Raw genomic sequence first — 12,370 nt, 5'->3', positions numbered from 1 at the left:
AAACACAATACAGTGTGCTAGCATTTAACAATTTTTTTCAGATAAAATTTATGTAGTAAAATTGGTGACCACATCTTATTTTTCTCTAAAGGGGAAATGTACCCAAATCAACTGCATCATGGAAGAAATGCATGTTGTTTTCACAAATTTGTAAAGTATTATAAGGTTTCAAAGTTTCATTTTTTAGTTTATTTGGATGTCTACCATGGGTGTCCGTGAACGTACTGAAATTCACATGCTAATTTAGTAAGATGTGGTGATTGTCATTGGTCATGTTAAAAAAAGAAATTGTAGGTGCTTCTGCTGCTTACCATGTATGGACAAAGCCTTACAACTTACTGTTTTATAATATCTGTATTAAACTGTGGTAAAACTGATGGTTGATTTTGACTGCCCACAATATCATTAGGCATTTAATGGTTTAATATTACATTGCATTTAAGTTACAGACATTTTTTAATAAGAAAAAAATATTGCTTAAACACTTAGCAATTTAAAAGTTAGGAGAATACAGTGTTGAAGTGACTATAGCTGTCTTTAAATCATGAGAAAATAGAAGCGTTGCACGGTGAAGGCAACTTAATCACCTACAAGGTACAGGTTTAGTATTTTGAGTCTGAATAAACAAGTAATTTCCAAATAATAGTAAAGAGGGGACTATTTATATATAACCTCAATCACAAGCCATGGTAGCCTAAATTAAAGCATAGCAGTTGTCCACCTGTGAAGCATTTCTAGCAACAAATGGAGATTTGATTGAATCACGTTGGAAACTAAATTGTCTTAAGTTATGGTCTTTTGTTTTGGTTTTAATATGATACTGAACTTGATGCTGCTCACAGTATAAATTTTCAAGTAGCATCTTAAAAATATTGTAGTTACATTGCAACTACCAATTGCAAGAAGTAGGATGGGGGGGGAATCTGGGGATTTGTCAGATAAATATTTTGCCTGGGTCTTATAAATATACACTCTTTGCCATGGATAAGAGGTGTCGGGATGATTGAGAAGATTATTACAGATTGTGTAGGAGATGGAGGAGACTTTAGGTGTGTGGCCTCGGGAATTTTATGTGCACGTTTTAATTTCCTGTCTTGCCCAATGATTATTGATCAGCGTCAGTCTATATGAATCTCTTTCCTTATGCCAAGCAAAGTGGCGTAGCACAACGTCACTGTAGTAATTAACCAATAGCGCATATATATATATATCTGTGGGGCTTATCCCATCTCCAATACTATTTTGCTTTCTCTGCAGTTTTAGAAATACAGATTTATATAAGTCAATACTTATTCCACATCTTAAAGATCTTGCTTATCACAAGAGTGAGAAAAACTTAATTCTTTTATGGTAAAAAACTGAAATTTCAGAAAGTGCAGATTCTACGTGGCCTTGTGCCCTGAAAGAATTCTGATGGCCTCTGTTCCCCATGGTTGAGTGCTGAAGGTCACTCCAGCAATCCCTTGTTTCTGGGGACAGAGTTCAGTAGTGAGACCAAGACAGGAATGGAGATTAAAAATCTCCTGAACCTCACTCCTGTCCCAAAAAACACTCCCTTTGCGATGGTCTTCGCACATTTGAACTGATGCAAGTTAAATTCATGTTGCTTACTTTTTTCAGTGGAGAAGGGGTTAGATAAGCCACTTTCAGTCTTGTCATTCCAGTATAGTTTTCTTTCAACAAACCTAGAGGTAGAATCATAGAATCATTAAGGTTGGAAAAGACCTCTAAGATCATCGAGTCCAACCGTCAATCCAACACCACTGTGCCCACTAAACCATGTCCCTAAGCGCCTCATCTACCCGTCTTTTAAATACTTCCAGGGATGGTGACTCAACCACTTCCCTGGGCAGCCTCTTCCAATGTTTAACCACTCTTCCAGTAAAGAAATTTTTCCTCATGTCAAACGTATGTTCTTTTGAAAGAAGCATGCTGTGAATTTCAGGAGGTTCTTGTGTAAAAATTGAGGAGTTGTCAAAATATGATTGATATTGCCATTTTAATTGTACCCGCATTAAAAAAGATTATTTTTTCCTTTTTTTTAATGCATCCCACAGGTCATAAATGTTGATGGAACAATGAGGAAAACCCTCCTAGAAGATAAGCTTCCACATATATTTGGGTTCACGCTGCTGGGAGATTACATATACTGGACTGACTGGCAGAGACGAAGCATTGAAAGAGTTCACAAGATAAAGGCTAGCAGAGACATCATTATTGATCAGCTTCCAGATTTAATGGGCCTTAAAGCAACAAGTGTTACCAAAGTGTTTGGTAAGCATGAGCAATCACAGGATGGATCTATAGTAGTTTCTAGATGGGCTTGCTTTCATTAAGTAACTGTTGATCGCTTGTAATAAGAATAACTGTAGTCTCATATGTTTGTATCATTTTAAAGGAATACTGCACCTATTTTTTGTAAAGTTGGGAAAATACAGTGTTGCAAAAGAAGTATGGGCTTCCAGTTTTTAGTGACAGTTGACATAAGTCTTGCACAGCTTCCACTATACTCTTTGAATTTTTGTGAGGATAATTTTATTCCTGCCTCCAATCTATAGGAATCATTACTTCTGGTGCTCACAGAATTGCTCCATTTTCTGTTGCTCTTTTCTTCCAGTACAAAGTCCCAGTGATGTTCAGAATCCCAGTTAGCAGAATGCTTTTTACTATGTCGGGTGGTATAGGCAGTGTTAGTGGCCATTACAACGTTGCCTCAAAGCATGTGGCACTTAAGTATTAACTTTAACACCTAAATCGTACTTAAATCTTAACAATTAAATCTTGCCCTTAACATGGGATCAGCAGCTGGAGCTCCGTGTTCTTCCACTGCATCTGCTGAAAGGTGCAGCCAGTGTTTTAGGTCTTCTGCTAGCATTCTGCAGAGGAGTATGTCACAGGACCTCCTGGCTTCAGTAGTAACTCATGAGAGGTGCATGTTCACCACAGATCTGTCTAGGACCTAGAACGTTGGAGTCTGGCCATAGCAGTAAATGGATTCGTTGGTCAGCTATTAAAATTACTGAGAATAAGTAATTGCAACAGAATCACATAAAGTAGGTTGTCAAATTACACCCTGCCAGTACATGGATTTCCAGCCTTTTAGGAAGCTTTACTTAACGGATAATCAAGTCCTCAAGCTGCGGCATCAGTCTGAAATATGTATGCCCTAAAAAGGGAAAATTAAAAGAAACCTGGCTGAGTCTGATCTTGGGAGACTGTTTTTTGTGGTAACAGTCTTTAAATACCTAAATCCTTGGTTCCAGCAGATGGAGAAAGGCACTCATTTATCTTTTGGTCCTTACTGTCCCCTCCACATTCCCTCCCCATCTGGTCATGGTTGTTCACACAAAAAAGTAAGTGTGAGCTTGTGGTGATCTTGTTGGAACTGCTTCTGCTAATGAATCTTCTCAGCTTTAAATTAAACAACTGGGAAAGAACTGCGGTTATCCAGCTCATTTCTCATGGTTTTGTATTATTGAACATTTGCAAAACTGATGGTTTTAAAGAGATACAAAGATGGGGTACTTGGCCAAAAATAACCAAGCTGAACATGTATGTAATTACCTGCCTTCAGTGAAGGAACTTAATCTTTGGGGAAACTAGAAGAATATGTTTGTAGCTGTTATTTGTACTATAGGAGGGATAGGACCAGCTTCCTAATCCTTGGGTAGAAGGAAAGAAACAGTTTTGAATGTTTTTTTTTAGAATTCCCTGTTGACAACCCATAGTGTGAACTTATTTTGAAAAATTATAATTACACTCTGTTTCTGCTCAGCCTCCCCCCTTCCCCTTTCCCCCCTACCTCCACAATGTACCAATATCTGTTTTGTTTTGTTTTGTTTTTTTAAGGAACTAATTCATGTGCAGAGAACAACGGAGGCTGCAGCCATCTGTGTTTCTTTACACCCCAGGAGACCAGGTGTGCCTGTCCCATTGGCCTTGAGCTCTTGAGTGACATGAAGACTTGCATCATTCCTGAAGCCTTCTTAGTTTTCACAAGCAGAGCAGCAATTCATAGGATTTCCCTTGAAACCAATAATAACGATGTTGCTATTCCTCTTACTGGAGTCAAGGAAGCATCTGCTCTGGATTTTGATGTCTCTGATAACAGAATCTATTGGACTGATGTTAGTTTGAAGGTATTACTGACATGTGAATTCCCTGAATATAAAGCCACAAAACAGTTACTTTGATCTAACAAAGGTCTCTGTTACATGATCTGTCCTGCAGTTGCTAATGTTGTCATTGACTTGCATCCAAGGAGACTCTTGGAGATGAAGACAGTTTAATTGTTGAATGCACAGTTGGGTGACAGGCATCTTCCTGCTTCAAATAAAAATCCAAAGTGGGGTCTGTTCATACCGAATGCCTCAGTCTTGGATGCTGCATGTGTTGCATCCATATATGTATCTATTGTAGAAAAGCTGTTTTCATGTCACATAGTAGAGAAATTTAAACATCAAGCTTGGCAACCCCCTGAGCTTTCTATCCTCTTCCAGTTTTGACTTGGAAGGCAATCTTACTCCATATTAACATTTGGCAAGTGAACTTTGGATTGGTTGGTGCTAGTCTGTGGCTCCAGCTTGGCACAGAAAAGGCCAGGGAACTTGTCCAGTCCCCTCCACGCTGTGTTAAGCCCCCGCCTGCCCCCAGTTCTATCTCAGTGTGTTCCCCAGGAGTTTGACATTTCCAGTGACATGTTTGGTTCACATCCAGGTGCATGCTAAAGTGCGTGGTTGTGCCTCTTCATCAGTGTTACTTGGCTTTCTGAAGTGAATTAAATAATGGTAGAAAATGACAGATTCACTTCACTGGAATTGGATTCCTCTGTTTAGCCTCTTAATAGGTTTTCCAAGAGCAATCAAAATTTCCTTGCCACTGTGCCTAAGCCATAATAGGGAAAAGCTCACTTCTAGTGACTGCAGGGCACGTGCAGTTTCCATAGTCTCTCTGTGAAGACTAATGAGGGTTGTGCTTCAGTGTTAACAGTGCTGCTTGTGGTGTGGATACCTTTCCTTCAGGAACAGTGCCAATGTAATAAATTAGTGTACTGCAGACACAGTTACTAAATAAATCTCACACAAGCACGTGGAGAGCTAGAGCTATGGTTGTCTTAACCATTTGTAGTGGAAAATACTTCAACTGCGTCAGTGCGTAGATCCCAGTCTCACTCTATGCAGAACTGGAAAATATTTTACTTGTTTGTGGCCTCCTGAATTATCCAGCATACTGTATTTTCATATATGTATCAGCGTATGTTTCAGCATATCTGGGTTTTCATTCCCCCTGTCCCCCCACCTCCTGCAGCTTAGCAGCAGGTAGTGTAACTTCAGAGCCCATAGTCATCTTCCTCTCCTTTGGTGACCACCACTTCCCTGATTTCTTCCTGCCTCTGGTTATATGAGGACTCATTTTCGAAAAGGGATCATACTTTTTCTGAGATGTGGGTTATACCTGTAAAAATATACTACATGATTTCTGGTTTTGACATTTACCTTAAAAAATATAAAATGTCTCTTACCCTGATACATTCATTTATCAAATTATTAAGAAATTAATAGCTGAAATATTAGCAGGCATGTAGAATGATTGCTTACTGTAGATAACAAGGGTGGGTAATTCTACATTGGTCCCGGAAGTTAAGAACTATTTACTTGGGGGTTGTTTCAGTGCTCCTTGTTAGGAATGGCTTATTTATATGTACACAGTCCTTGCCCTATGACTTGTTTTGTTGAGTGTGCATGACTAAAATGTGGACGGGATCAGCAAACTTGCTCAAGGTGACTGATCATGAGAAACAATTTAATTCAGATTTCTCTGAATTGAAATGTGTTTCTGAGACTTAAAACATTACAGCGAATTAAGCAATTTAAAAAAAAAAAACTTTGTGTGCAATCTATTTGAGAGAGGGGAGAAGGAGCAAGGAAGAATCTGCAGATACATAGTGCTTTCTGAAAATCATATCCTTTTAAGACATCTTGTACTGGTCATCAGAAACCATTAGCTTTCTGAAAAATCAGGTCTTTTTATCCTGTGAATTGCTATATCTTTTTTGACAACAGAAATTTATTTTAAAAAATGTAACACTGGCTGACTTTTTTTTACTAATTTCTTTTGGTACACTAAACTTCATAATAATTATTCCTTTTTACTTCAGTGGGGTATCCATAAACGCTGTAATATTTCTACACAATTGTTTTCCAGACCATAAGCCGAGCTTTCATGAATGGGAGCTCTGTTGAACATGTGATTGAGTTTGGGCTAGATTATCCTGAGGGAATGGCTGTAGACTGGATGGGAAAGAACCTCTACTGGGCAGATACTGGAACAAATCGCATTGAAGTAGCCCGCCTGGATGGACAGTATAGGCAAGTCCTTGTGTGGAAGGACTTGGACAACCCAAGGTCTCTGGCTCTTGATCCTACCAAAGGGTAAGGGGCAGTGTTCTTTTCAAAGCTTTGTGTGCATATTCTTGTACGTGACAAGTTAATTGGCAGTTTATATAGTTCCATTTCTTCAGTGTCTTTGAAAAGACAATAAACGTTCCACAACCCTATGGGTTACAATGAAAAATTAAAATTGTCAATCATGTTTTTCTGCCTTTGTCTAAAAAAGTACTGTAATACTGCACATAACCACATGGGTTATTCCTTTTTTTTTTTTTTTTAAAGAACTGAAAATAAATTTAGAAAAATCAAAGCATGCAGCTAAACACAATCTTACCTAGCTGATGTACTCTTTTTGTTCCCCTTCTCATTGCAGATACATGTACTGGACTGAATGGGGAGGTAAACCTAGGATTGTTCGAGCATATATGGATGGAACAAACAGCATCACTTTGGTGGATAAAGTGGGTCGTGCCAATGACCTCACTATTGATTACACGGACCAAAGGCTATATTGGACTGACTTAGACACAAGCATGATTGAGTCGTCAAATATGCTAGGTAATCTAGTGTTATATTACACCAGCCAGTACAGAAATATGCACTGACCATAGTAAAGCAATTGAATAATATGAAATTGGAATAATATAATTGATATTAAATCTGTGTGTACATTTTTCTTATGAGAGGAAATGGAGAGTTAAATGTTTAAGGAGATTAAAAAAAGCTTCCTAAATTAATAACCATATAATGATTTATAATGATGGTGAGATATGATGTCATTTCTCTGTATGGATATGAAACTGCCTGTGTTTTACAAAAGCAGAGATGACCTCTGAGTTTCTCAAAGTGAGGACAACTTATAGGTTCACTGTAAACCACCCCTGACTTCTCAGTCTGGATACTAATTTGCTGTTGAAGTATTATCTCTGTTTCCAGCTTCAGACTAGTTGTATTAGTTCAAAACCAAAATACTGCTTGTGTTTCCTGTAGTCTGAATGGTTGTGCAGCTACTTCTGCAGTGTATCATAACATGTTTTGTACACAACTTTTTGTATTTTCGTATCTTCCATTGGAATTTTGTTTATACATACAAGGGGTGTGCTAAGATTTACTAAACTTGCACATTGATATTGACATGATAATTAACTGGATAAAAGAAGGGAGTTTTGCAGCTGACATAGAGCTTTTGTATCTCCAGATGTTTTGTAAATATTAAATGGTCTTCCAGGTTTTAGCTGAAGCAGATATGAATTCCTTTTTGAGAAAACAGAAACTTATTAAGTTTCCAAATGCCACACAGTGAATCAATGAGAGGATCAGAAATGGAATCCAGAAGTTCCTGACCTGACATCCTATCCCTGCTCCATTTCCAAGGAGAGACCTTTGTAAGATGGGAATTAATGCCTCTGGGATTCCAATGTAAAAATCAAAGTTTATGTAGCAGAAGATATGGTATTTAAGCAAACTCATACAGGATTGTTACAACAATGCTCTTGATTGATGACATATAATTTCCCTGCAACTTTTTTTGTTTTGTTTTGTTTTAATCTGTCAAAAGCTACCATTAGGGTGAGACTCTTTTTTTTAAGGTGTTATTGTGTGTGCATATCTTCAGAGTATAGAGATTCTACTAAGCTCAGAAAAACAGAGAGAGTGATGCAGTTTTGGATTCTGAGGCTATCACTGATTTTGCATTTCTTGTATTTGTTGCTTTGGGATGACAACTACTGAATAGATGTTACTGTTGAAATTGCAGTAAGATTGTTTCTTTATCTAGACTTGGTTTTTTTCCATCCAGAGGGCATGATCCATCAAACCTCTCACTAAACTTCTGCATTATACTTAGAGAAACAAAATAGCTGGAGGCAAGCTTGAACTAGAAACTGATTGTGGCATTGAGAAGAAACACAATATTGAAATATTCAATAGTTCAATTGAATTGAATAGTTCAATTGAACCGGAGTTCAATCCAGTTGGTGGCCGGTCACGAGCGGTGTTCCCCAGGGCTCAGTGCTGGGGCCAGTTCTGTTTAATATCTTTATCAATGATCTGGATGAGGGGATCGAGTGCACCCTCAGTAAGTTTGCAGATGACACCAAGTTGGGCGGCAGTGTTGATCTGCTCGAGGGTAGGAAGGCTCTGCAGAGGGACCTGGACAGGCTGGATCGATGGGCCGAGGCCAACTGTATGAGATTCAACAAGGCCAAGTGCCGGGTCCTGCACTTGGGCCACAACAACCCCATGCAGCGCTACAGGCTTGGGGAAGAGTGGCTGGAAAGCTGCCTGGCGGAAAAGGACCTGGGGGTGTTGGTCGACAGACGGCTGAACATGAGCCGGCAGTGTGCCCAGGCGGCCAAGAAGGCCAACGGCATCCTGGCCTGTATCAGAAATAGTGTGGCCAGCAGGAGCAGGGAAGTGATAGTGCCCCTGTACTCAGCACTGGTGAGGCCGCATCTTGAATACTGTGTTCAGTTTTGGGCCCCTCACTACAAGAAGGATGTTGAGATGTTGGAACGTGTCCAGAGAAGGGCAACGAGGCTGGTGAGGGGTCTGGAGAACAAGCCTTATGAGGAGCGGCTGAGGGAGCTGGGGTTGTTTAGCCTGGAGAAAAGGAGGCTGAGGGGAGACCTCATTGCTCTCTACAACTACCTAAAAGGAGGTTGTAGCAAGGTGGGTGTCGGTCTCTTCTCCCAAGTAACTGGCGAAAGGACGAGAGGAAATGGCCTCAAGTTGCGCCAGGGGAGGTTTAGATTGGATGTAAGGAAAAATTTCTTTACTGAAAGAGTAGTTAAACATTGGAACAGGCTGCCCAGGGAAGTGGTTGAGTCACCATCCCTGGAAGTATTTAAAAGACGGGTAGATGAGGCGCTTAGGGACATGGTTTAGTGGGCGTGGTGGTGTTGGGTTGACGGTTGGACTCGATGATCTTGGAGGTCTCTTCCAACCTTAATGATTCTATGATTCTATGAAATCATCTGTGGTAAATTAAACTGGTTCTAAAGCTGAACCTACTGTTAGCATTTATTTGTGGTGAGAAGGTAGAAGGATGAGCGCTGAAGCTAACAATGTTGTATGATGTCTTTTTAGCTAGCAGATTATAAAGACTCAGGTAGACTTCTAGCAAGTGGGCTCAACAGTTAAGGAAATGTTATTAGGCTTGGCCTACGTTATGCAGTGCCGGTCTCCTTGCCAGGAGAGATCTGAATGAGTGTTGCTGATAGAAATGTCTACCCCACCAGCAATGAATAAAGCACTCTTAAGTGGATGAACGAATGCTGTCCCAGCTTAATCTTGAGCATTATAAATATTACCGAGCAGGAAGATTTTTGGGAGATTTTCCTCCATCTACCAACTATCAAAATTCAATTAGACAGCTTATTTGCTTCCTTCAAAAGAGCCTATCCCCTGAATTCATCACTGTGGACCAGAATTGCTCTAAGAAGTACCTGAGAGTGTGCAGGGTATCTGTGCCCCTAACTTGGACACTTTAGATGCCTAAAAGTAGTTGGGAAGGTTGCCTCTGTATTTAGTTCTGGTGGTTTATAGGGAAGTGGCTTCATGTCCTAGTTTTTGGTTTTTTCATTCCTTCTCTAGTCTTGGCCAAATGGAAGAGGGCATGATGGAAAGTAGGGCGGGGGAAGAAAAATGAGGTGTTGTGTAGAATCTAACATTGGACATTTGTTTGAGGCAGGAGGAGATGATTCTGATGAAGGCTACATCTTCATTTGATGTAAAGTGGCAGGGATTCATAGAGGTATATGCTTGAAAATGTTTAGGAAGGTGATTTACAGTAAGACTTTATTACTTCAGTAGTGCATCTCTGGCAGAGGCCATCTAATGCTCTAGAAGGTGTTAAATCTGTTGTGAATGTTGCTAACGGAGCCACTGAGTGTGGGAGTATTGGGATTTCTGCCAAACAAATGGTTTCCTAGTCTCTTGGGGTAGCTGTATGTTAAATTGCACTGCAAAAGATTTGTGTTTCTTGAGTGAAACACCATAATTTCTCATAGCTGTTTCTCTGTGAATCTCAAGTTTGTTGTATGTTGTTGCTTTTATATATATTAATTGAGTTTTTTATTGGCCTGAGTGATTCCTGGAGCCGATAGTATTCTTGAATATGTTTTCCAATATCTATTTGGGATGATAAGCATGAGACATATAGAGCAGTATTTATTTAAATGACAATACACTGGCACAGTTTCAAATTGCTCTATAGGCAAGAGGGTATCGGGATAAGGTTTTTGAATGCAAGTGTTCAGGTTACCTCTTGAGCAGATACTGCTTAATAATGAATCCCATGATACTGACTTGAGAAATGAGATTTTATTTTAAAAAGGGAAGGAAAAACTTTTTCTTGATGCCAGTCACACTCTTCATTTCATAATTCGGGAATTGTCCTTCAGTTGATTATCCTTATTTTTGCAGGACAAGAACGAGAAATCATAGCAGATGATCTACCTCATCCATTTGGATTAACCCAATACAGTGACTACATCTACTGGACAGACTGGAATCTTCACAGCATAGAAAGAGCAGACAAGACCAGTGGGAAGAACAGGACACTTATTCAGGGCCATCTGGATTTTGTGATGGATATATTGGTCTTCCATTCTTCACGTCAGGATGGCTTGAATGATTGTGTGCAAAATAATGGCCATTGTGGTCACTTGTGCCTTGCCATACCAAATGGATTTAGGTGTGGCTGTGCTGCTCATTATACCTTGGATCCCAACAGCAGGAACTGTAGTTGTAAGCCTTTTTGTTTGCTACTATATTCTTCAGTGCTTGTGGCTCCCAGGTGTTTGTGATCCCTTTCAGTATAGAAAGGGAAGGGATATCACAAGTCTATTTCAAAGGTGCTGGCTTTAAAGGTGATCTTTAAATATGAGGACAGAATATGGAGTTTTATATCCATTTTTGTGGCATGAATTAGGGCTGAAGATTTGTATTTCAAATCTTAGCAATAACAGCGCTGTCAAGTCTGGTCTTTCTTGTTTTACTAGAAGTACTTTCTAGGTGATTCAACTGTGTGATTGAAGCTTTCCCAGTTCTTACCCGAGTGTGTAGGTGGGTGGAAGAGAAATTCTGAACAAAAAATGTCTTTTTCTCTTAAGTGTTTAATAAAGTCAGCAAAAATAACATCCAATAAAACAGCCTCCTAAGTAGTCTGCGCAACATGCACATGCACTTGAAATTCGTGTAAGTTTGTTTTCCCCCATGTGTGATATGAGCCTGCCAGTTCACTAGTTGCCCAATACGAATTTAAGCTTCTGGTAAAAATAGCAGATGAATAGAAAATGGACTGTTGACTTAAAAAAAAAATAAACCAACAAAGCTTTGGGCATCCTGGCACATTAGCATATAAGGAAATTTTAACTGGATGAAAAGGATGGGTTTATGAAAGGCAGGTCCTGCTTGACTAACCTGATCTCCTTCTATGACAAGATGACCTGCTTAGCGGACAAGGGAAAGGCTGTGGATGTTGTTTACCTGGACTTTATTAAAGTCTTTGACACCATCTCCCACAGCATTCTCCTGGAGAAACTGGCTGCTCGTGGCTTGGACAGGTGTACTCTTCGTTGGGTGAAAAACTGGCTGGATGGCCGGGTCCAAAGAGTTGTGGTGAATGGAGTTAAATCCAGGTGGCGGCCGGTCACAAGTGCTGTTCCCCAGGGCTCAGTGCTGGGGCCAGTTCTGTTTAATATCTTTATCAATGATCTGGATGAGGGGATCAAGTGCACCCTCGGTAAGTTTGCAGATGACACCAAGTTGGGCGGGAGCGTTGATCTGCTGGAGGGTAGGAAGGCTCTTCAGAGGGATCTGGACAGGCTGGATCAATGGGCTGAGGCCAATTGCATGAGATTCAACAAGGCTAAGTGCCGGGTCCTGCACTTGGGTCACAGCAACCCCCTGCAGCGCTACAGGCTTGGGGAAGAGTGGCTGGGGAACGGCCTGGGGGGGAAAGGGCCGGGGGGGGGTGG

At 40.2% G+C, this 12,370-nt stretch overlaps 1 protein-coding gene across 1 annotated transcript in view; it reads left to right on the top strand.

The window, feature by feature from the left end:
- Nucleotides 1–12,370, top strand: part of LRP5 (low density lipoprotein receptor-related protein 5) — a 129,707-nt gene that overhangs the window by 85,924 nt on the left and 31,413 nt on the right. Inside the window, exons 7-11 of the mRNA XM_009327423.1 lie at nucleotides 2,058–2,274; nucleotides 3,850–4,139; nucleotides 6,205–6,431; nucleotides 6,763–6,947; nucleotides 10,815–11,138. Of these exons, the coding sequence (XP_009325698.1) occupies nucleotides 2,058–2,274; nucleotides 3,850–4,139; nucleotides 6,205–6,431; nucleotides 6,763–6,947; nucleotides 10,815–11,138 (1,243 nt within the window). The remainder of the gene's footprint in view (nucleotides 1–2,057; nucleotides 2,275–3,849; nucleotides 4,140–6,204; nucleotides 6,432–6,762; nucleotides 6,948–10,814; nucleotides 11,139–12,370) is intronic.

The sequence above is a fragment of the Pygoscelis adeliae genome, unplaced genomic scaffold (genome assembly GCF_000699105.1).
Source record: "Pygoscelis adeliae isolate BGI_AS28 unplaced genomic scaffold, ASM69910v1 Scaffold451, whole genome shotgun sequence".
Taxonomy (NCBI): Eukaryota; Metazoa; Chordata; class Aves; order Sphenisciformes; family Spheniscidae; genus Pygoscelis; species Pygoscelis adeliae.
This window is presented reverse-complemented; position numbering and strand designations above follow the sequence as displayed.